Source organism: Agelaius tricolor, unplaced genomic scaffold (assembly GCF_023055355.1).
Source record: "Agelaius tricolor isolate 1412-34295 unplaced genomic scaffold, bAgeTri1.0.p SCAF_6, whole genome shotgun sequence".
Taxonomy (NCBI): Eukaryota; Metazoa; Chordata; class Aves; order Passeriformes; family Icteridae; genus Agelaius; species Agelaius tricolor.
In genome coordinates, this window is record NW_027269266.1 from 18,585,371 (window position 1) to 18,611,141 (window position 25,771).

Here is a 25,771-nt window from a genome sequence, read left to right on the forward strand (position 1 = left end):
TTTTTGCAGAGTACAAAATGAGTGCTCTCAGCATTGAGAACAGGAGGCTTTTTGGATATAAACTTTGCTTTTATTGGAATAATGGGATGCTTTCTGTGCTGCAGCCACTGTACAAACAGTGCAAACACCAGGTGCTGGTAAAGCATTTGTAGTCTGGGTAGCTTGCCCTAATTGCAGTCTCTCACTGTGAAAACTTTCCACAGCTGTGCCAGCAAACATCGCGGACCTGAGAAACATAGAAGTGCTCAACTTTTTCAACAACCAGATTGAGGAGCTGCCTACACAGATAAGCAGCCTTCAGAAGCTCAAACACCTGAACCTTGGGTGCGTACCTTAATGCAAAACTTTGCTGTAATAGAGGTGCTACCAAATGTCATCACAACTGAACCTGTAACTTCTTATTTTTTGATAGTAAAGTTTGTTATTGGAAGTGGTTTTGAGGCTGACCTGGGAATTACAGCTCCAGAGTGTTCAGATAATGTCCTGGATAAACAGAAATGTAAATGATCAAGCACTTACTCTGGTATACTGATAACCATTTAAGGACAGCAGCAACAAATATTCATCAGTTTGACTGAAGTCAAACTGAACAATTACTGAGTTTTACTTCTGTAGCAACTGCCTCTTAATTCTGTGGTTACTGCATAAGAATCAAGCTCTGTTTCCTGTTCTAATTAAAAAAAACATCCATGTTAATTTAGGACTTCAATTCCAAATGTTTGAATTTGTGTTTATAGACATTTCTGTTTGTATTAAACCTGTAAAAGAAGCAGCATGTATTAGGTGTGGTGTGCATTTAGTTCGAAGAGCTGGTATTGACTGAATTTGTGCCAGGGGTGTTTATATTAAGTGTTCAGATTCTATATTGTGGTAGAACTGGTGATACTTTATAATAACTACAGTTGCAGAGGGCTTTCTTGAATTATTAAGAAAACAAATGTGAAGCATAAGACCTTCTTAAAATTAAATAGGCATATTAAAGTGTAACTATGGAGGAAAGCAGTGGTAGGCCTAAGCTTTAGAATTACAGGCTTCTCATAGAAAGAATGTCTGTATTTTATAAATTCAACTTCTGAACCCCTTAAACTGACTATTTTTTACTCTTGCAAATACCAGATGATTTTGGCTAAGCTCTGTGTATTCTGCTTTAGATACTTTCATGAAGTGCTGATAATTGAATTGCATCTTGAACTGCTGGAATGCCAATAGAGGTTTTAATGATGATCTGTCTTCCGTGTCTCTTTTTTGGTCACAGTAGATCTCTAGCTTTCCTTAATATCTGTTTCAACCTCTGAATTGCTTTTCAGAGCAAATATTAATTAAGAATCCTGATTCCTTGTATTTTGAGGGTTAGAGACATGTTTTTGGAATGGCATATAGAAGTGTTGCAGTATATGAAGGAAGAAGTTGGGCACTTCCTATGGATTAAAGCAGCAACCATTGTTAATATAGATCAAATGCTAGTCTGCATTAATGAAAAAAATGTCATGCAAAAGACCACTTGGTGTTTGGAACAACAGACATTCAGGTCTGGAACCACATTTGCCACCTTTATGTATCATGTGGCCTAAAATCTTAGAGATTAAACACTCTTCCATTTTAATCCCCTCTTTACACATGGTCTTCAGGCACAGGATTCACCACCCAGTCTTAGCTTTGCAAAATGGGTTCTGCTTTGGAGATCCATGGAGTCAGTGACAAGGAAACGTTTTTGCTCTGGTAGGTTTCTCAGGAGACAGCCTAGAAACCCTCTTGTCATCTGCAGAGTGTGTGTTAGAGGGCTTCAGAAGAGCCCCTTAGGAGAGAGGGGTTTGAATAAGAACAGAGATTATTTTTGGGAGGGCTTTGGCATGGAAGGGTCAAGTGATGTGGAAAGAGAAAAGGTGTACTGCTGCACAGAAAGCTTAAAATGTAACATTTGGAAGGTAGGTGAGGCACAAGCTCAGTGTTTGAACTTCTGCAGGGATGAATAGTGCTGGGCAGCAACTTTGAGCTGGTTCTCTGTCCCTGCCAAAGAATAGATACCATTCTGCCTCTTGTCAGTAGGGAGAGCATTCTTTCCCTCTCTCTCCCTTCCTTGCAAAAGGCAAGGCCATTATGGCAGCTTGGTAAAAATCCCTTTTCACCAGTGGAAAACAAGCTGCTTTCTTTAGTGCTGTTTTATATAAAGACCAGTTTTTAAAACAGTGACAATTCTGCAGTAGCAATAGTGGAGAATGCCTTTCTGTGTTTTAATTGCTAATACTACAGCAGCAATATGAGTTGTATGCCCATAATGGAACTCCTTACTGGGGATGAGGAGGAAGAAGGATTTTGTCTAGATTTAGCTACAGAGAGTTGGTCTCTGCAGGTTCTTGTTTTGTTGGGACTGGCTTATGGAAAAGGGGTAAGGAAAGGTGAGGTTATTCCCTGAGTTTGTGAAAGAAATGGTATATGTGCTTCTCCTGACCTTGCTCGCATGCTTGTATGATCTTTCTTATTTTTGGTTGTGCAGCTTTGTCAGTACTTTGACTAGAGTTTTTATAGTTTCAAGTGTCAGATATTCATACATTTGCATAACATCTCCTCTTGACTTCAGTGACTGTTGCTTATCACTTTTGCATCAAAAGAGAATCAAATTCAGAATATGTTTAGGGACAACATCTGAAAGGTCTTGTTTGCTTCCAGTCTTCACATAAAAAAAAAATCCTGTTCTTGACAGTAGCTACCTGTTCAGGCTCTTTCTGAAGATGCCTCTCTTCTCTGTTCTGCTTTCAAACCTGGATGACAACTGAAGCAAGATCCATACAGACCAGGTATATATTTACTCTACATGCAATAGGAACAGTATGAATAAGAAGCTGGTAGGTAGTTTTTTTTTCTGTTCATGTGATAAACAGCCATACATGAACAGTTCATACACAGTTTCTGTGGAGATATCTCCTGCCATGTGCCTGCCTTCATTGTTGCAGCAGCTCAAGAGATGCCCTAGATCACCCTGTTCAAGCTCTTGGAGTCAGAGAAAAGTTACCTTTCTCTACCTTGTCTGATTCAGGTTATCAGAGAAATCTCTTCCTTCTGTTACATGTCCTCATGTTGTTTTGTCTATTACCAGTGGGAACTGCTGTCTAAACCCTCTGAAGACTGGCTGATTGAGCTATATTTAAATTAAGTTTTATCAGTCACATTGTCACATCAGACATTTTATTTACTTCATGCTCCTTGTGCATCAAAAGTTGTGTAGTGACACAGATTTGCTGTTCTTAGGAAGATGTTTGAGCAGCAGTTATCAATGAACATAAATACTGTGCACTTGAGGTATTCCCCTTTGTGTTTGGCATCATGGAACTACATGGCAGGATGAAAAATGGTCAACATGATGTGCAAAAGGGTAATTTGTAGTTTAGCTGGAAGTCATCTACCAAGGACCAGCTTTCTCCATGGAATGCTGTTAAAGCTGAGCATGGCCTTGTGACACCTCTCTCCCTTGTGCTTCATGTTTCAGGTGTGGCTGCTGATTGACATAACAGACAGGATTCCTTGAGAGTGCATAAGTTTATAAGTTTTGAGTATATTTATGGGAATGAGAGGTTATAAAAAGGTGTGCATTGCAAAAGGCTTGCTCAGTATCTTGGAGCATCAAAGTCTTTTCAAAACAAGAAGAAATCTTGGCATATATTAAATTTTTTAAGGAAAAAAAGGGAAAAAAACAAACAAGAACCTTGTGACCTGTATTATTCCTGTTAGGTGAAGTGAATACTGATGTCATATTCTTTTTTTCCTTTTACTTACAGCATGAACAGGTTAAACACCTTGCCAAGGGGATTTGGCTCTCTACCAGCACTAGAAGTTCTTGATTTGACTTACAACAACTTAAATGAAAATTCCCTACCAGGAAACTTCTTCTATCTGAGTAAGAAACTTTTCTAAAAACTCTACAGATCTTCAGGTTATGGTGCTTTGCTCTTTGCAGTTGAAATTTATTTGATGCAGACCAAAATAAAAAAACAGTTTTTTTCCCCCAATATTTATGTTTTTATTTTAATATTTCTTGAATATTTCTGCATAGCATGGCAATATTTATCACTGATATATATTGTTGTCTGACACCTTTGGACATGAGCAGACTTGCTTAGTAATGGTGTATTAGTTTTCTTCTCAGTAATACTTCCTTGGGTCCCATACTCAGTTAAAATATCATGGAGGGTTGCAAGCCTCAGGGGAAAATAAACCATTCTGCAACACAACTATTGTTTGTTGAGTCTGAAAAAAAAATGTATTCTTGATAGATCATTACTAAAGGAGTTTTAATAGCATGTGGGTGTTGAGGTGTCCAGTACATATGCTAGGGTTACAAAGCTTGGCAGAGGAATGGTAGAGCTAAGCTGACCTTTGCATATGTTGAAAATACATACCCAGAGGGTTGACAGAAAGGTATTGTAATGCATATGTGCAAAAAGGCTGCATTATGGTTGCCTAAGCAACTTGAATTCTGGCACTTTCTGGATTTCAGTGATTCTGCTTTTCCATGTACTGTGCTTAAGTGGCTTCAGGATCAGTGCATTCAGCATCAAAGTGACAGGCAAGGGGAGAGGAGGAGTGCTGCTCTCTGAGGGATGTTGTGATTGTAACCTGGCACAGGGAAGTCTTTAAGTCAGCATTATTAAAAATGGTCACATTTAGTGAAATGAGAAGAGGAGGAGTGAACTACGTAAGACAAATGGGATCTCCTCTGGTGGGAAGGAGAGGTTTTGCTGATCTGACCACCTTCTCTCCTGCTGCACCTGACAGTTCTTTGTGAGTCTCCATTTTAATTCCTTTTTCCAACTGTCATGTATGCTTGTTCAGTAATAGCAAGCTGCATAGTAGTTTTTTTTTATTAATTTCATTGAGACTTGGCATGGAAATTATGAATTATACCATTGGAGTCTTCTGTATTTCATTTCAGATGTCTTTCCCAGTGTGGTTTCTATAGAGCTTAACATAGCTGTATATTTGTTGAAAAAAACTCAGAAATTTTTTTAATGTCTGTTTAGGATGCAAATTGATGGCATAAATAAGAATCAGGGGTAATAAAGAGTAATGACTGTATTCTCATATCTGAGCATTCAGGCTGTTTGCCAGAATCTGCCAGAGTCTACTGTTGCAGAAATTGTTAATTGTGCTAGTCCTTTTGAATATAGATGTTTTCCTGAACTCACCAACAATATAATAAGCCAGTAAATCTAAGTTTGACCTGCTTGTTATTATTGTGAGCCCTGGGTATGTCAAAGGCTTTTCACCAAGTCAGGGTTATTAATCAAACCTGACTCCTTTTTATTGATTAGACCTCAAATGGTTGGGTTATATGCCACCCTGTTTATATATTGCTATTTAATTTGCAGCCACCCTTCGTGCACTCTATCTAAGTGACAACGATTTTGAAATGCTGCCGCCAGATATTGGGAAGATCACAAAGTTGCAGATAGTAAGTAATTTATCTAAATTCTTGGAAAATCAATTCACTTTTGCAACACTTGTAGGAATGGAATCCAGTCAATTTGAGGAGTAGTAGGGTAGGTTTGCAGGAATAGTTCCACCTGGAACTGTTTCTTGTTTACCACAAGACACTTGTAAATAAATTGGAAGAATTGAGCATTCAGGAGAAAGTTGGGGGCAGAGGGAGTAGAGCTCTCTTTGGGGCTGCTTTATGGTAACCGAAAATCGTTCTGACTGAATTTATATTTGCTCTTAGCTGAGTCTTAGAGACAATGACCTGGTATCACTACCTAAAGAAATTGGTGAGCTCACCCAGCTTAAGGAGCTGCATATCCAGGGAAATCGTCTTACTGTGCTGCCCCCAGAACTGGGTAAGATTATGGATGATCATTTATTTATTTGACTAATAATGATGATGATGAACTGTATTTCCTCTGAAATGATTATGCTTAAGTCATCAAATATGCTAATATTTACTTTCCCTTGAGAAAAACTCACTTTTACACTCCTCCAGTGCACTCCTGGATATGCAGGAGGGGCCAGATGATGACATATGTTTTGTTTTATTATTTTATTACATGTTGCATTTTTCTTGTGTATTAGTACACCTGATTGCCAATTTGTATATAGCACCTTACTTTATATAATGTATCATAAATACTGGGTCAGCAAACCCATTCTTATCTTTCACTGGGTTTTGATAACACTGTTTAGATTAGCCAAAATTATATTAAGCAAAAATGACAATAGCATAAGTGGCTTCTTAGTGACTGTGCCTATACAAAGGGGAAGTTTGATCAACTAGAGTGAAATATAGCTAAATGGGAGGATTTTTTTGTTTTTCAATTTGATAGCTTTTCTTAGGGAGCTGACAGCTCTTTAACTTAAAGCAATGGAGTTGGTTGATGTAATTTGAATTTGTGATACTATACATTTGAATACTGTGAAGTAGGAGTTCTTCTTTGAAACTTAAATATTGATTTTGCTGAATTTGCATTGCAGTACTCCATTTTATGTGAGGAGCATGGTTCCTGTTTGCCCCAAGCCAGAAATTGGTTTCTAATCTTAAAATTTATAAAAACATTTTCATTGGTAATAATGTAATTGTGTCAGTTACCTCTTTTTTTGAAAGCTGTTGGGGAAGCTTCTTTGTTTCTACTGGTACTTTCCATGTAATACTTCCCAAAACTCAGAAAGATAGGGACAGAAATTAGCATGATAAAGTAAAATTATTCATTTTCATAAGAACTTGCTTTGACCCATTGACCCTTTGCTTTAATGTACTTTAATGTTACAGTATGCAATGAATGCTTTTTGTTTTATAGAGCTATGTGCTTTTCTTCTGTGAATTGGGGAAGGTATTTGTTTCACTCTTACTTGTTTGCCCAGCATGGGATTTTTTGACTTTTCCCTATACCACTAGTGGACTAGTAGATGAAAGTTGCTCTCTTTTTTTCAATTTCAGATGTTTATCCCTTGACCCAGGTATACTTTCCTTAGGTTTTGGTCAAAGTCGTATTTATTTATCAATTCTTGCAACAGCAACATTCAGAAGCATGTAGTGTCTGTAAATGTACTTTTCTGTAGCTTGCTACTTTTCTGTAGCTTGCTAAATTGCTTTTGGGTTTTTTTTCAGATCGTGGAAGATGAATAGTGCACTGAGTCTAACCACCTTCTTTGGCTAATTAAATATTCTAAACATGCTACTGCATTACAAGCATAGCAACAAATCCCCATTAAATGGTTTTACTATCAAAATCCATCCAATATGGAAATGTTTGAAATAAAATTCTCAATATTTATTTCTGTATTACCTGCAAAATTCAGGATGGCTTAGGGAATTTTTTTCCTCTGAGCATTTCTTTGCATTTTAGAACAATATCAGAATCTGGTAAAAAAAGGACTTGTAATTCTGCCCCAGTTGATAAAGGTGAGGTTCACTGACACAGCTAAGTCCTGTTCTGTATTACTCAAAAGTTTTTGTAAATTCTACTGTTCTTTTCATGTATTAATTGATTAGTGTTTGATTTTGCACTCCTACTCAAGATCCTCATTTGTGATCAGTTGCCATATTTTCTGTTGTGATCTATGCCATGGATAATGGTAGAACCATCTCAAATTTTTAAAATAGATTTTGGCATATATTTCCAGAGAACATTACACTGAAGTCTACATTTGTAATTTGTGCAACTTGCAGGCATATTTACTGTAGAAAACAATGTTCTGCTTGTTTATTAAACATCTGGGCACACGTTAGGGACTGGAACACCAGACTAGGGTTTGGAAGGCTTGTTTGAGGTCAGGGAACAGGCCATAGGCAAGAGTGAATGTCTGCAGTCCTGGTTTCCCTTCTGTAAGCCAGGCCAGTTTGGAGAAGCACCCCTTTGGAGATGATTTTAAAGTCTGCCAGTGAAAGGTGGCATGAGAGGGTTACAACCTACTGCATGGACTGCTAATGCCATAGTCACCATCTGAGGGAGAATGAACTTTGTCCGCTGTCCGAGTTCTCCCTCCTAAATTTTTAAAATTGAATTATAATGTACTCAGAACTATCCAAATACTTCTTGGTGTGCGTTTTGGATAAATAGCTTTTCAGTGAGCTGGTCCTATTTGCATTAATTGGAGCTGCTCCTGTTCCATTCAAAGTAAACAATCTTTTCTCTCTCATTATCACTTTCATAATTAAAGGTGCTGAAGGCTTTTGACTGGCTTAGTTCAGGCTCTGGTGGACAGCAGTGAGTCATTGGATTTTCATTTACCATGGAGATGGGCACAATTGAATGATGAGAAGGATGTATGTGTTACATTAAACTGTTTTTTAAAGGTGATGTAAATAAGTGCAGAAGAAGGAATGAAGAATAGGGTATGAAAAAGGCCACAGACAGGCCTTGAGGTCACAACTTTGGAGTGGAGATAACAATAAATAACCTCCTACAGTCAGCCTGTAACGTCACCTGATGTGATTGAGGTGACACCAGTACAGGGCTGGGGGAGATCACTATTATCCTCCATTGTGTTTAGCAGAGAATTCCTACTGCTAATTTAAGAAAAATATTCCTGCCCAGGAGGAGATGAAAGGACTGAAAGACTGCATTGGTCCCTGGGTGAGGTGCTTTTCTGTAAATACAGTACATGTGAGTGATGAACACAGGAAATGGCCCGGAGTAGGTGGGTGGAATTTGCAGCTTGTTTTTATCATTTGTCTCTCAAAACCCCATTCATGAGAAATGGTGGTGGGCAGTCATATATAAACTTTAAAGAGGCGCTGGCATTTTTTTCCCCAGCATTTAAAAGGTTATGTGCTGCATTGCAAGACAAATAAATCATGATTCACTGCAACAACAGAGTTGCAGTCAGTTATATAAATTGCCAAGGAGGCACTAAATCTGTCGCTTTGTGTGTTCTGACCATTTAACAATAAGAACGGTTTGGAAAGAAAGTAAACTAGAAACAAGAACCATATAAAATGGTAGATGCAATTAGTCACATCAGTGATGGTGTTTTAAGTTCATTGTTTGTTCATCTGGGTGGACCCATATGTGCCACATAAAAGATTTTGTTAGGAGAATCAGGAGTGTAAGAGGAGTATATGATGCAGAGTACTCACCAAGATGTGGCTAAATAACCACCCAGAGAATGTAACTAGCTTATCTGTATGTTTGCATTTCTGATGTGAAAACAAATTTTATGATTTTTAACTCCCAGATTCTAATGTTCCCTGGGTGCACTACCCTGCTGCTAACACATGCATGCACACATGTGGTTTGGTCCTGTTTATGCTTATGGAAGAACGGCGATTTCTAAGAATACATTCCCAATTACCATCCTCCTTTTGCAAAATTGAATTTGGCATCAGTGGCTCACAAGTTGCTGTTCAATACTGTTCTAGTTTAGCAAATAATTTCCTCAGGTAACGAGAGACACTATTAAAATTATAATGTTAGCTCATACTGGAAAAGTAGAAAATTCAAGCCTTGTTAAAAAAAATCTTAAAGGTCTAAGTAGTCATATTCCTTTTTAGGGAAAATGAAACATTTTGTAAATTTAATTTGTGTATCAGAATAACCAAGTAATTCTTTTTAAATTTTTGGTTTTGAGCAGCTACATTATCTTCTGTGGATAAAGAATTGGCTTTAAATACAAAGTTCAAGGAATTGTGCTAAAAGCCTCAATATTTCCATCACAGGAAGACCTTTTAAAATTTAGGCTTTTGAAATTACTCTAGAATTTGTGAATTAATATTATATTATGCAAAGTAGTAGCTGCAGTTGTTTGTTCAAGTAAATATTAATTGAAATAGCCATTTACTCAGGTAATTATAACAGGCATGTGCAAACATAAGAATCACTTACTTTACAAAAGATATTTCTTTTCCAAATGTTGGAAACTTTCCACTAGTTGATGTAAATGCCAAACTTTTCTTATTTAGTATAAACTGTTACTGCACCCTGCCTGTGTCACAACATAGCACTGCTCACACCTGCAGTACAGGTCATTTATTGGTGCTTGTTGAAAGCCAGAACACTGGGGCCCTCTGGACAACAGATCTGAGCACTGGAACAACTAATTGATACCTTACCATTTCAAGAAAAGATAGGTTTCTGATTTTGAAACTAAGGTAAAGGTGGATAAACAAAATAATTTGTTTTCTGGGACTGCTGATGTAGCAGTTATCAGTCAAGAAACAATAAAAAACATATAAGTAACAAGATAGGTTATGGAGAGATTATTTATATAGAAAAGCTTCTCTGAAAATCTGTGCATATTCTAATTGTGTTACTCATTTTTAAGGTTTAAGTCAAAAAAAAAAAAAAAGAAAAAAGCCCAAAACCACTACACCCTATACCCCACCCCTTGTTATGTAGTTAGAAACCAGGCTGAATGCAAAGTATTTGATGGACACTGCTGTGATTCTTGCCAAACTTTCCAAGATTGAGACTTGATCCTGCATTAGTTTTTAAAATATGTAAGTTCCACAGTCACTTCTCAGATAACTACAGTGTGTGGGGAGGTTCTCCTCGTGTTGACTGTACTCTGATTATAAGTACCATCAACATAATAATGATGTTTCTGTCAGCAGACACTTCATCTGTTGTGTCAGAGCTGTAGTAGGCAAGAGTACTGTAATTAGAGCCAATCTGAGCAAATGTTACATTTGTTGTTATATTTGGTTCATTTTATGTGTCTCATAGTACTTGAAGGTGGTTTCGCTCTTCTGAGTACTTGGCAACCTGTGTTTGAATGGGAGTTTCAAAGGTGCAGGGCAAAAGCAATACAGGGAGTCTTTTTTGAAGTCATTTTTTTAAATTAACTAGATTTTGGTCTGATAGGGACCCTTCAAAGAGAGAATGCTCTGTTGAATTCCCATGTAATTGAGAATCTCAGGGGAGTTTTTGATGCTGGAAAAAATGTGCAATATATTTCAAAATAAATTGGGATGCTGATCCTCTAAGCCTGTAATACTTCCTGTGCCATTAAAGTGTCTTTGATGTTAAACTACTTTGACATCACGTTAATTTCTTTTGTTCCAAAAGCCATCTGCTGTGTACTGTGTTTCTTGGGTTTCTTCTCTGGGAACACTTAGTGGTGACTGTAGGTCTGCCCCTTGGGATCCTAGTTAGCACTGGACATTTGTTACACATAGCAGTGAAGGAAATGGTGTTTCCAGCACAACATGTCACCTTTCAAAGAAAGAAATCAGTGAAACTTAGCTGTACTTGTAGGTCTTCCAGTAAATGTCTTGCTCTTGCCTGAGGAATGTGGGAGAAATTAATTTAATCAAGTTGTAAGTAAGAAATAAATGATTTTAGAATGTATTTTTAAAAATACATTTTGAAAGTACATTTTGAAGTAATTTCTTGGATTTTTGTTAAAGTGCTCGTCCTTCTGCCCTTCCTCTTAGCTACCAAGACATTGGCACCAGCTGGGCTGGTGCTCTGGTACCTGAGAGCTGTGTGTGGTGGAGTTGTTGAAACAGCCTGATTTGTCATGTGGCAGTACAAGCCATTAGCAGAGTGTTGTTGGTGAGGAGTACCTCGTGTGCTGCATTGAAGAAGCTCCTGTTTTATGGCTCTCATATGTGAATGTTATTATTATTTACTCTTTCTGCTAGTTCTCCTGGTAAGGTCTGCTGTGTTGTGTATTTTGATGGTAGGAGTTTCCAAGGCTTTCTCCTTGTTCCCAGAGAGTTAACCTCTCCTCCTATGTGGAAATGTGAGTTTGCCCAGCCAGGTTAGAGCTATAATCTGTCTTTATTTAATACCTGAAGTGTGGTTTAAGGTGGTAGTTCAGCATTTCATCCATCCTCTTCTCTTTCCCAGGGTTCATCTTCAGTCCTGGCACATTCTGAAGTGTCAGACTTTCCATTACACTTTGGTATAAAGATTCTGGCTGACCTTTGCTTTGATGCTGGAATTTTGTATAAACGTCTCAGGACTACATTCACTTTGTTTTAAACTCTCCACTATGAAACATGCTGGAGGGCAAAATTCTCTTCCCATACAATTATAATAGCTGTAGCTGAGGCAATACCAGTTTACCCTGTAACACTTCACATTTACATCAGGGGTAAAGAATTCAAGACTTAGTTGGTCTGTTTTTACTTGATTTATTTCAGCTATGTTCCTCCTACTAAGAGTTGAAGCAAATGGAGTAGCTACTATGGTATCACAGTATGATCAGACTATTTAACCTATCAAAGTAAAGAGTGAGAGAACACTTGGCTGCTGATCCTCACTCACTCCATGAGAAGACAGCACTGGTGGTCTTTCTCCCTTGTAGATGGGCAGAGGGAGCAGCAGTGTTTCAGAACTAAGTCAGCTTAGTTCAGCTCAGGAGTAAAGAATATATTTTGACAGTGATGTACCATTAGAACAAGACACAACTGGCAGAATCTCCATCTCCAGATGTTTTTCAGACCAGATATTCTTCTGTTTGAAATGTGTTTGGAAGCTCTTCAGTTACTGAACTGACACAGATTTAATGTTCCATGTATTCAGGTCAGTGCTGAAGTTGGGGTCTCATCTCCGAACTCATCATTGGAAATCTTCATGTACATCTAAGAAGTTGTAAGAATAACACGTGATGTTGTTTTAACCTGTTTTAACTCCCTGAAAGTAATTGTAAAACTGAGGATGGACTTTGGCCTCAGTGACTTTCAGATTGCTCCCTCAGCCTTCTCTTACCTTGGGGCTTCCTATCTAACACTCACAGGGGAGATTGCAGCATTCCCATCTGTGTGGTTCAGAGAGGAGCCAGGGGAAGACTTCCAGCCTGCTTCTGTGGGATGCATGCTCTGAGTTATCTTGTTTATTTGCATGTGCTGAATCTGATTTCTTGTTATCTGAGACTTGAACCTTTTCCCATATTATGTAGAACCGTCACAAATGCTATTTCAGGGTTCTCAGAAGAGCCGGTGACTTGAAGTGTTAGACCTTCTTCAGGATAAGGTTGTAGGGGTGAGAGGGCAGAAGTGTTGCTGGGATGCCTCTTTTGGAGGCATTTCAGTCTAGTTTTAGATTTACTAAACTTAGTTGTTCTCTCTCAGGAGCTCATCAGTAAGCAAATTAGTATTTTTGACGTATGCTGTGGAGATGTAGATTTCTTTATCATACTGAATATTGACGTGAATATTTCTGCCAGTTTCAAAAAGATTGAGTCACACTGCACTTAGGTACAAGAAGACTTTGCTCTTTGTTGTCTCACTGCTCCTTTATAAATATTGTTCAAATCTTCTGTCTTCTGTTATTAATCCTTCAAAAGTGCTATGTCTTCAAAGCAGAAATGATCTTATCTGTTTATAGGAATGGTATGAGTTGCTGGTGTGCAGCCTTACGTGTGCTTAAGATTAAGGTAAAAATCATTGTCTTTTGATAATACTTTGTGGCATAGAAATGAGTATATATTTTCATTTTTTTACATAGGTATTAAAACATCATTCACAATTAATTGCTTTAGTATCCTTTTCATGACATAATAGTCATTATATTTCTTCTACCCCCACACTTTAAACAATCTCTCTCTCTTTTGAGACAAAGCAAATGCCACAAAAGTAATAAAAATTATAAGCCCTGTAGTGTAAAGCAAATCTAAAACAAGCCAGGACGGACATATTTTTACATACAGCCTAAGTTAAAATTTAGTGCAGTGGATTGATCCCTTACTTAGCATTTAATAAAACAGGATTCAAAGGTATTTATATCTAAATAAATTACTAAAACTAATTTTGTTCCTTCTGTTACATGTACGACAGAGAGTAAGACCTTTGCATTGTAAAAGGAAAGAATGTTTGAATTGCAGTCTTAAGAGGAATTGCTAAAAGGGATGCGTCACAGCTTGAAGACTCTCCTTGAGGTCAGTGAAGAAGAGTCTAGGCTGGGAGGGGAGTTAGAGTATCAACAGGGCACAGATATGAAACTCAACAGTATACAAGCTAAAAATTATATCCATTGATTTTAATGAAGCTCCACTGGGGATGAATCTAAACCATTCCAAAGAAGCGTTGATCTGGCATTTTACAGCTAGGATCATGTTTCTTATGCTGAATGCCAATGTTCAGTTCTCAAATGTCAGAGTTGTTTAATTACTTAATTTCACCTTTTAATTTTTGGAAGTATTTAAAGTGTTACCAGGGGGCATTCAAGCGAAAAGGACAAGTCAGGTGTGTGTTTCCTTTTGTATGTATTGAAGTAATGCCTATCTACACTAGTCACACCTTACTGTACCTCCAATATACATCCATTGGGCAAATATTACACACTCTGTATATCATCCATCACAAGAGGATGGGGTGCCTGTAGCTGTGTATGTCAGGGGTGCTTGCAGGCTAGGTCTAATGGACAGAAGTAGCTTGGGAGGTCTGAAGGCACCCTTGGCCAAAGTGATGGGGAGCATTATTACTGGCACTGACACTCTCTGTAAACACCACTGTGGGAGGCAGCATTTGATTTTCTATTCTAAGCTCTTTTCTGACTGTTGGAGGCATTTGAGGAAAACATGAATGTTCTAACAAACCACTTTTATTTCAACAGAACTGCAGGAAAATAAGAAACATTAATGATAACGTTTTAGCTCAAGTGCAGGATAGATCCATTAAGACAGGAAAGTGTAGGTGCCTTCTTATCCTTTAAATATCCCTCAGGATGAGGTGTGCCCACTGTCAGATGAGGTGGCCCTTCTGCCCACCCATTACTGAAGATGCTCTGAGTTCAGGAGGTGAAAAATGGCACTTCTTGTTAATGGATGGCCTAAGTTAGAACACGTTAAAAATAAAAAAATGCACACTTTGATTTTGCACTTGAATTCTCAAGAGTTTTGGTATAGATTATTTACTATAGCTCCCAGGTGGTAGCTAACAAGAGATCTGGGCAATAGATAGTTTTTAGGTCTGCACAGCTGAGTGGTTGGGCATTAGGAGCAATTTGGTTTTGAGGTGGGGTAAACAAAGAAGTTCAATCACAAGGATCCAATCAAACTTAAAAGTTCAAGATCGTCTTTAGATACAATGAGTACTGAGACAGAAATAAAAATGCCAAGATCAGGCATTTCTAAGATGACACAGATGGCTTCTCTTAAAAGGCTTTTGGTCATTCTGTGCAGGTCATCCACAGCAGTCAGCTGTTAGATCTCTGCTCTTCCCTTTTCCAGATTCGGTTCTCTTTTCAGTGTCCACTTTGCAGTCTTCCTACTTGGAAATCTATATTTACTCAAGAAAGAGTAAAAAAAGTACCTGTTGGACTTAGAAGGTTGTTTAAGCATGTTAAACCTGGGTTGTGGGATGTATAGTTTTGATGATTTATTAGAATAATTTTAGAAGCAATCAGAAATAAATTAAATATAACATTTCTGTGCCCTAGGAAAGGGGCTGTGCTGACTAGCCTTGAAGGTGGCCTCCTTGTTTACCAGAGGCATATGACTGTGATGCCTTTCAGTGGAGCTGATCTCTTTCAGTATGACAAAATAACAAGAACTTTAAGTCCATAATGAAGAAATACAATTTTAGTGAAATTATTATGCCAAATTACAGAAATGATAAGTATTTTTAATAGGTAGATGTGCATGTAGAACAAAACAGCAATGACCAATGCAGTCTCCTATCCTAATATATTTTGTGATTGAATCTTCAGTGCTGGAATGTTACTAGAGGTAATTCTGTATTTTGCTTACCAAAAGTATCTGAGGGATTTGATGTGATCTGTGTAGCAGAACAGTATATAAATTTCTGAATGCCCTTGGGACAGTGTTCTGCTGATGCTGCTGTTAGACAATAGGCATGAAGGTGCATCTGCCGTGGCTTTTTCCCTGGCTCTAGTGCTGCAGGGGTGGAATAACAGCATTTTGTAAGATGGTGTTGCCATAAAAAAATCACCTAGGCAAGGAGGCTTTTGGGGTTGGGGGATAGGGACACATGTGTGAGGTGACCAGTTGCTGAGCACTCCTTGGGGAGCCTGGTGCCAGAGCCATTGCTTCAGGCAAGTGTGATGGTCTCTTCCACACTGCTGGATTTGTCTTGTGCGCTGCAGCAGGAGGGTCCCTGCAGTGCTCCTGAGTGTTTGGCAGCCCCAGCACACACTGTTCCTGAGATGTTGCTGAGACTTTGGCCTTGTGCTTGGGACTCCTGGCTGTCCTGCAGCCAGTGTAGAATTAGGTACATATGCCCTTGATTCATGGATTTTTTAGCTGTAAGCACAGAAAGGACCCCAAGATATGGCCCCAAGCACTGTATGGTGATGCAGGAGAGACACGTTTCCCTTCTGTCTCATTTTGAGTTATGTGGCTTCTTTGTGCTCAAATGGCTTGCCTTGCATCAGGAGGGTTAGACTTCATTTCCTGCTTAGTTCTGATGAGGTGGGGCACTCTCCCTGTAACTTCTTATCCTGCTTATTTTTTCTGCCTCTTTCTGTCCTTCATTTCCAGATGGAAATTTTGGTATCCAACGGCGAGGTTTTTAAAGCCCTGGTTGCCCTGTCCCTCCTGTCTTCTGTAGGGCAGTCCTCCTTCACTCACCTGCAGAGAACATGGTGCTTGCTATGAGGACAGACAAGTTGTTCCCTTTCTCACTACTACACTTGATTAAATTCTTCACTTCAAGTCCCTAGGCTCTCACTCCAGCTCTAGGTGGCTGGTGGGATGGGCTGCCAGGCCAGCTGCTGCTGGCAAGGCTCCCAGAAGGACGTCCTGGGCAGGGAGGGCTGGATTTTGGTGCGGATGCTCAATTTTTGTGCGCCCCAGTTTCCTCTGTAATTAGATTAATTAGGGCCTCAGCTTCCCTCTGAAGGTGAAAAGAAGTATTTGTACCTGCCTCCAGTGTGTTTTAGGAAAAAAGAGAAGACAGAGATAAATAAAACTATTACATTGGCATGAGGGCCTACAGGTTATTCTGCTTGAGCAGTCTTGGTTTTGCTGTAAGATTCCTTTAGCTGTAGTATAGTAGTAATTATTACAATTAATTATGTTGAAATGGGCCATGTGGTATTTGAAATGGAAGTGGGCACGCTATACTGTAGGAATGGAAACATGCAGCAGCCTTCCCTGGGTGGTAAATTTCTGACACAGCTTGGGACAAGAGGATTCAGCTGAGACCCCAGATACTGAGATTTTGGGCACATGTGACTTATTCCTTTAAGCAGCATTGAACTTGACCTGTGATGGGGCCAATCTTGCCTCCCCAAATCTCATTGGTTTTTTATAGTATACACAGATTGATCATTTTACCTTGATGCCCCACCTAGAGAGTGCTTGTAGTGTTGGTAGTTTTGGAGAGCAGCATACAGGATTTTTTGCAGGTAATAAAATGGGAAATCCAATTTGCAATTGCAAAGCAAGCCCCCGAGTGATGCATGATGTTCCCAGCAGCCCCGGTCAGAGGGTTAGGGCTAATTGCCACTCGGGCCGGCTTCCCCAGCAGCCTCCGCATGAGATCTGGATGCTGAGAGCGCCGGCCCGCGCCTTCAGCCAGCACAGATTTAGACACACCACTTTCTAGCTTATTAGGTCCTCTTTGTCACAGTACTTAATCCTTTTTCCTGATCCCTGTTAGAACAGGGCTGCTGAGCCCCCTAATAAAGCAGAGAGGCGCACTGAAGCGTGCGGCGGGCGCTGCCGCCTGACTGACGGCTGTGGGGGATGCTCCTGCTGCACCAGCCTGCCACAGACAGCTGGCAGATGAGCTTGTTAAGGTAACAGTGACTCCTGACTCCCTCATAGGCTGGTATGAGATGCTTGGCATCTTTTCACACCGTTTAATGGCCTGTCTTTAATTGTGTTAACCCCTTTTACAGAGAGGAATACACCAAGGATTAGCTGTCACACAGAATGTGCAGCCAAAGTGAGCAGTGAGCACGGGGCTTGAAGCAGCTCCCCTTGCCTGCACTTGCACAGACCCTTTCATTTTGGAAAGGTGTCAGGTTTCAGATTTCACCAACTGCTTGGCTCAGTCAGTCTTCAAAACTCTGTAAATACTTTTTGTTTTGTTCCCCATACTTAAAGTTTATTTTAGCTTATTGTGATTTAGTTATTGTGGATTTATGGGGGAGTGATAGGCCTCTCTTTGTTGTAAAATTCACCAAAAAAAATTGAAAATACACTACAGATTTCTTAATTTGAAGAACACAAGAAAATGTTTCAGTGGCTGGGCTATCCTGGAATTCAGCCCTTTGTATCCATAGTCATGAGGGGTTTGAGTAGAGCACATGCAGTTTTTGGGCTCGGTAAACTTTTACAAAATGAACAAAAAAGCCCCGAGCAAGCCCATGACAGATCTCTTACATCTTCTGTCAAGAATCAGTAAAACTGCCATGTTACAAGAATGGCATTGTCTGTCTGCTGTTGTGAGTGTGTCACTCTAACCACAGATCAGAGTGGGATCTTGGTGTAGACAATGTTCTGGGCACTGGGAATGCAAAAAGCCCCTGGAGCAGGGATTGAGGAATGCTGTGCAATGCTAAGCTTCAGCAGAGCAGACTTCTACCAGAGAATCATTCTCCTTTCATTCCTGCAGATCATAGTGGAGCTAGTGAACAGATGCATTATCAAGTCACACTTTAAAATAATTTAATAAATAAGTGGGCAGAGTTCAACCCTGCTTTGCAGTGCATAGCAGCACTGAAACAAATAGAGTGGAACTGCATCTATCATGGTGGGAACTACTATGTCCTTCTGTTTCTCCTTGCTGAGACTGAAATATTTGCTATTATTATAGTTGCACTCTCTAAAACAAATAAAAAGTTTTTACATTCACAGCAAGGTATTTCTTTCAAATTTTTCATGTTTCAAATAGTTTTCATCTGATGTTTTGTTTAATCTCTTTCAGGTAATTTGGATTTGACTGGTCAGAAACAAGTCTTCAAAGCAGAGAACAATCCCTGGGTTACCCCTATTGCTGATCAGTTTCAGCTGGGAGTATCTCATGTTTTTGAATACATTCGTTCAGAAACATATAAATAGTAAGTATTACATTATATATTGTAGCTGTGTTGTTTCCCTGTAGTGTGTTGGGCAAAGTGTTACCAGCCACGCACATCTTTCATAATACATGCAGTAACTTGGTATTCAGGACAAATATGCAAGCCTGTACATTTATATTAAGGAATTTTGCCAAGAAGAAGGTAACTGTCATGTAGACAAGTTAGAAAAGCACAAAGACTGTTTGATACTGTCCTGCATTTTTTGTTTATTTCAAAGAACTGTTATGTAACATGAGGAATGTGAAAGAACAAGTGTTACAAGCCTTTTGAGAAGTTCTAATTTTAAGTATGTTCAGTATGGCTTTATAGATTGAAATAGATATTTGTTAATGCTTTTGGATGCAGGCTGTCATGTTGTGAAAGATAACCAGACTTTGAACGTGGTTTGATCTGGACTAATTTGTGAAAGTCTACAATCTTAGTAATTCAAGTACAGGTACTAGTGTTTTCTTCAACAGTGTAAATGTGTGTGCTGGGCTTCTTCATTTTAGTGCAAGATTCCATGTACAAATGCTGACCATTCGTTTAGAAAATGGCCTGTCTTTTAATCATTCACTAAATTGTAATATTTAAGTAAAGATCTCCATGTTATTCTTTAGATGGAAAGTTATTTTTCAGTGTCTAGCAACTATCTCGATGCTGTTTCCCTAGGAGCAGTGGGTAGTACAACCTGGATTGGAAAGTTAATTTTTGCATTTTGCCTTTATTTAAAAACTGTATTTTAATAATTCAGAAGCATTTCTGACAATCTTTTATATGGTTGCTGTCTGAACAAAATTACCGGAGAAGGGTATTCACAAGTGACAGTTGTGGGATTCCAATTAAGTAACTGAGATGCAAATTTCTGTAGGAACTAAATGACCCAACAATGGCTTTTGTAGGCTATTGCTCTTCATTTACAGAATTTTAAATGAAAAGAATCACAGATGGAAGAGTGGTTGCAAGAATTGCGTGTCTCAGAAGGGTGCTGATATTTATGCTGTGATTCGTGTTCTCAAGACAGATTTATTCATAGATTTAAGTAGGCTGCAACACCCTTCTTGCAGTAGTACTCTGTAGTACAGATATGGTGTAGGGAAGCAGCTGCCTGTCTCCTTGGACCATCCCTCCCCACTGTTCATTGTGTACCTGCATCTCAGCTTCTTGATAATGCTTGGTAATTTTGTTTTGTATTGTCAGTTTTATATTTCTCTTTGCTGAGCAGTGTAGTTTAGGGACCCTCATGCACTTCTCTCAGGGACCACTCTAGGCATTGTGAGGACAGTGAAATTTTAAGGACTAAAGTGCAGTTTTTACAATTTGACTCACATTGAGTTTCTGGGGAGGGGCATGGGGGAAGCTGTTATTATGTATCTATAATTCTTTTAAAAAATTTAAAATGTCTAACTCTGGGTATATTAAACTGCCCTGGCAACTTTCCTGGTGTAATCAAAATTGACAAGAAGGTTCTGTATTTCATCAGTTACCTCAGCTGTTGTTCTTTGTTCTAAGTTAGCCATATTAGGTTTGTTGTCTTACTCTTTGCAGGTGTCTTATTGGCTAATACTCTATGCAGTGCCTTATTGGCTAATGGGCCAATTTTGATTTTGTTCTCATTAAATAATTAAAACCTGTATAGTTAATGGTGTAAGCAGAATCAGACTCTGGTCATTCATAGGGAGAAAAATCAAAATCAGATAATCTTTCTGTGGCTCATTCATGATTTCTACTTTGATCTTAGAAATTTATTTCATTAATGTGCCATAATTTTTAAGGTTTAGTGATGGAAACCAAATGCATGGAGATAATTATGTGTCAATTTTAGATTTTCAGCATATGACCATTTTATATTAAAATTATAAAGTATCAGTATGATTTCTTAGAAAACCAGTAGTAACTTTTTTTGAGTCTTGATTTTCCTTGTTTGCCCTGCCAAAAAGAGAGTTCATGGATTTTCCTCCTGAAAAAAGATTGTCCTTTTTATTTCCAGTTTCCTCTAAATATGTGATTGAGAATTACTGGGATGCCATGTCCTAAAGCCATTCCTCTGCTTTCATTTGGCTTTAGGAGTTAAAACTCAAAAGCAGTGGCATGGTCTGGGTAACAGGTCTGGTAACATTGTTGTGCACAAAAGCAGATAGGCTGTACACTCAGAAGAAATTAAACTGGTTTTCTGGTAGAATTTTGATCTTTTCCTACTAATGACCATACAGCTTCTTCAACTGCCTTTTTCTTGCAGAGCCCTTGAACAGGTAGTGTGTCTTTTTCCTATTAAGCAAAACAGAAGGTTGATAAGTGAACTTAGTATTTTTCCCTGTGGGTATCTAAATAAGGAAAGTCAAGTTCTTGAGTTTCATGTGTTTTATTGCTCATTCTGCCAAAATTAAAAAAATCTTCCAACATTTGATAGATCAAGACAGATAAACTTACTGTGAGGCAAAGCAGTAGGCTTTTCATTAAATGAATGATTGGAAAGGTTGCTGCTCAGCTAACCTCACTTGTCACACTGAGAAGATAGAACATAGATCAGCAGCTGACCATCAGACCAGTAAGTTTGCTTTCAGGTACTGGGAGATGTAGGCTCTCATAAACCAGAACTGTGCTTCTGTGTGGTAGATGAATTTTGAACTCCAGAGAGAGAGATTTGTTTCCCTGTGCCCATTGTTTTTGCTAGCTGATTGGAAATACTGACTTTCCTTTTTTTACAAGTTTCACATTGTCTAGACTGGCTAAGACAGTGAGGGTAGACTTGCTCATACAGTCTCAAGTGCCAGGTTTCAGAAGCTCACCAGGTTACATTTTCACTAAGGGGGTTATGCTAATACCTTTTATTTTGTGTTTGCAATGGCTACAACTTTGTTTGCTCAGTTGCTCTTAACTTAGCCAGAAATCAGTAACTCATTAGGTCCTGGCAGTGCACTCACTTGCAGTCATGTAAATAAACCTTGAGATTTCTGCTGATGACTGGCACAGGCCATCACTGCAATCAGTGTCAGGGATCTCCATTCAGATTCTGTGAGGTTGAACTTGGGAAGCAGCTACCAAGTAGATCACAAACCTCTTCTTTTCCTTTGTGAAATGTACTGGCTGTTTCAAGCATATTTAGTGAAAAATTACATCCCATTTTTAGCCTTGTCTTGGGATATTCATGCTCTAGTGATTAATTGATAAGTAGGGATGACACCCATGAGGGATGATTATGTCTAAAGATAAAATGTCATTTGTCTTGCATACTTTTACATTTCCACACTCCTGTTTTACATGGTACTCATGCACCAAGTATAAAACTGGAATTGCACTTTACTTCAGAAGCCTGTTAACCATTGAGACCCTCAGATCAGCTCATCTTACTTTGTAGCTTCTTTCATTTCCTTTAATTTCCTTACCTTTCATGAGAAATGGTGCTCGGTGATTTTTTTTCAACCCTAATTTTTCAAGGAAGACTTGTGCTGACAAAAAGATGGGCCATATATTGTACTGGAAAATGTGTGTGGAGGGGCTCTTAATTCTTAACAGGAAATTCAGCAGCTCTTGGCACTTTGCTAGCTTTTGTTGGCTAAAATACGCCCACTGCACATTTCATCTGGTGACAGCATCGTTTGGAAATAGGTCAGTTTGCCAAGTGTGTAATGATTCTTAATCTCTCACTGCTGTGTAACTTTCTGAAACTTTAGTAAGCTGAATTTTGGCTTTGATTCTGTATATACTCAGGAACTGCCATTAAACTCGCCGTCTGATGTCATGATAGTGTTGAAAAGCAGTTGAAGAGCTTGCTTAAACAGTGAGGGATAATGGCAACCTTGTCTCCTCAAAGGGCTTAACTAAATGTTTTATTTTTTATTCATGCCTTTAGTCAACTTTCAGAGTGACCTTTATGTTGCAAGCTTATTCTCAGAGGATCTTGTCTGTCTAGGATACTGACAAAGAGATGATGTATTGTGTGATTTAGTGGTCACAATGTAGTTAGATAAGTGCAGACAGACTTAAATGTTTGAATGTTTGAAAGAAAACAATGAATTAAGGTCCTATGAAGAATAAAATTCTAGTTCCTTAGGATGTTCCTTAGCATTTATATAAGATAATTATTGATTTGATTAAGATGAGATAAAATTGACATGTGCAATTGGTGCCAGTGGGTGGATTTGGTTGCTGGCATTTACAGCAAAGTTAGTCCAGAAAGCTGATTTTTGGGTACATTTCTGGAATTATTCATGTGCTCTTGATCCATCTTCATGTGGAACTTATTCTTTGCATGTTTGTGACAGAAGGAACAGTAATTTTGATTTTTATCACAGCAGAATCTATTGCAGACATCAACAGCTGATAGTGTAATTCCAGCTAAAACAAAAGAAATTGCTGGGTCCTGAGTGCATTTTTAAACTGTCCTTAAATCCAGCAATCTCCTTTTAACACTTTATCTAAAACTGTTGTTTCCCTGTTTGGCCTCCATATTCCAGTGAGGCAGAATTACGATAGAACAGTCACACCATTTTTAAGTCTCTAGAAAGCAGATTTTCCCCACAAGACAGTCAGTTTGGAGTCAAGAGGCTCAACAAGAAGTTGTGTGAAAGGAAGCAAGTGCATTTTTCACAATTCCATCAGGAAAGGTAGTAGAAGAGCAAGCCATTTTCAAGACTGACACATGAAGTCTTAGTGTAGGAAATGGTTTGACAAATGCAGTGCTGAGCATACATCACTGGACAGCACTGGAACATAGGCTTCCCTGGGCAGATTGCTCTGTGCTGAGCATTGTAATTGAAAACCCCATTTCATCAGCAGTGACAGTGTGGAAAAATCCACTCTTGATTCAGTCCTCTGTGCAGAGACAATCTCCTCAGCTTCTTGGGAATGAGTTGTTGTTCTGAACCCCACTATCATGCAGCAGCTGCTTCCAGGGCAACAGACACAGGTCGTGAAGCAGCAGATTCTTCTTCTGGATTACATTAATGAAGAGTATTTCAGGATTTATTTTTAACAACTCAAGGAGACTGGCAAGATACTCAGAGTAGTGCACTAAAATACAAATAGTATCTTGAGATAACTGGTGATCTTACTCCACAGTTGTTAAGCCTGTATAAGTCAAGTTAAGCCAGCTGCGTGGTTGGTGCTGTCCAATAATGTAAAGATGATAATCAGTAAAACCACCTATTGAGGAGTGGAAAAGAGGTCAAAGAAGTGAAGAATCCATATGTTGGTTCTTGGGAAGTACATTGGGAAAGTGGGAATTGGCAGCAGTTGATATGGAGGCATCATCAAGTTGAACTGATATGAAGGGAGATAGTCCTGAAATGGTGTTACTTGTGCAGCACAGCCTAGGACCTCCAAGAATCTGATTTTTTTATGCTGGCACAAAAAGCAGGAGTATTTAAACTGTGTTTGCTGATGGTGCAAAGCTAGCAGCATAGAAAAGAATCAGCATACCACACAGTAAGAGTTAGCAAACAAAGAGCAAGGCTTTGCTGTATCAGTTACCGGCGAGCCACCAGTGTGATATGCTGGAGTGAGGGGGAGAGAAAGATAAGCACAGTCCCCAGAGCTTGGCTAAAAGAGTGGAAATTTTCCAGTACAGAAAAGGAAATACTTCGCAGTTGTGGTCATCATGTTCATAAAAGGTGAATTCAGGCAGGTACAGACAAAGTGTGAAAACATAATAGGATAGTGAAATGAACAGATATTTATTTAGCAAAGTCAAGCCTGATAACAGAGCTTATGGCTGTCATTGGAGGGGAGAGGAGAAAGAAGAAATTTTATTTAAGGCATTAAAAATTAGTGGACATAGGAACAAATATGAATAAGCTGGTCAGGTATATATTTGATGGGAGGTCTCTAATTATTAAGGGAGCAAGGTAATAAATAACCTTCTGATAGAAATAGTCTTCCAAAAGAAGAAATGAAGGCCAAAATCTTGTTTCAGTGAGCCCCAGTCAGTTGGGCAGGAGTACATGACATGATTACTTGTGGCAGAGGACAGCGTCTCTGTGATGTAGGCAGACCTTGCATTCACATCTCCTGATAGTTGAGTGAAAAATTCTGATGACACCCCATATATATTCAGATAACTGCAGAGTACCACTGATATTAAATTAAAGGAGGCAAAGCTCTTTTTCATGTTACTATGAAGAAGAATAATTATGCATATTCCTCCATTTAATAACTTGTTTAAGTAAACATGTATGGCAGTTTTGTACAGTAATTTATAATTACTGACAATTTTTTATAGCTTAAGAATTGTTGTTATATAAGTTACATATTCATTAGGAAAAAATCATTTGGGGTTATGAAAATCTTACTGACTTTTTTTTGCACTTAGGCTGTAGAGATACCTAGAGAGAATGCTTTTCTTTGGCTAAGTAAAATGAAATTACCCAGTCATTGTCTTATCTTGTGATGGTACCAAAAAGAACTGGGCACAGTTGATTTCAGGTGTAATATCAAATTATTTGTATTCTGTACTTCTTGGGGGAATAAAGATCATATAGAAGAATACAGACCAGTTGCTTGAAACATCTTTAGATCAGATTCAGCAGAGCTCAGTCTGACACCTCAGCTGTTTGTGTGATCCACAGAGGTCAGTAAAGACCTAAAGAACTTGGATAGTTTGATTCTACCCTGCCTTGCTAAGAAAGACAGGCCATAATAAATGCAATTTACCTTCTTTATTTTTCTTTGATTTTGTCTCTAGTATTCTTTGGTAGTTTGTGGATGCAGTGGTTAAACCCCAGACAGCAATTCAGAAGCACACAGCTGTTCACTCCTTCCCCTAAACCCCATGGGATGGAGAAGAGAATCAGGAACAGAAGAAGCTTGAGTTAAGAGCAATTCAATAATTTAAACAAAGTACATACAAAAATACTACTGAAATTAAAATATAA

General features: G+C 38.7%; 1 protein-coding gene across 1 annotated transcript in view; it reads left to right on the forward strand.

Moving 5' to 3' along the window:
• Window positions 1-25,771, forward strand: part of RSU1 (Ras suppressor protein 1) — a 102,121-nt gene that overhangs the window by 21,622 nt on the left and 54,728 nt on the right. The window contains exons 4-8 of the mRNA XM_071428911.1: window positions 204-324; window positions 3,774-3,892; window positions 5,364-5,446; window positions 5,714-5,828; window positions 18,767-18,899. Coding sequence (XP_071285012.1) covers window positions 204-324; window positions 3,774-3,892; window positions 5,364-5,446; window positions 5,714-5,828; window positions 18,767-18,899 — 571 coding nt within the window. The remainder of the gene's footprint in view (window positions 1-203; window positions 325-3,773; window positions 3,893-5,363; window positions 5,447-5,713; window positions 5,829-18,766; window positions 18,900-25,771) is intronic.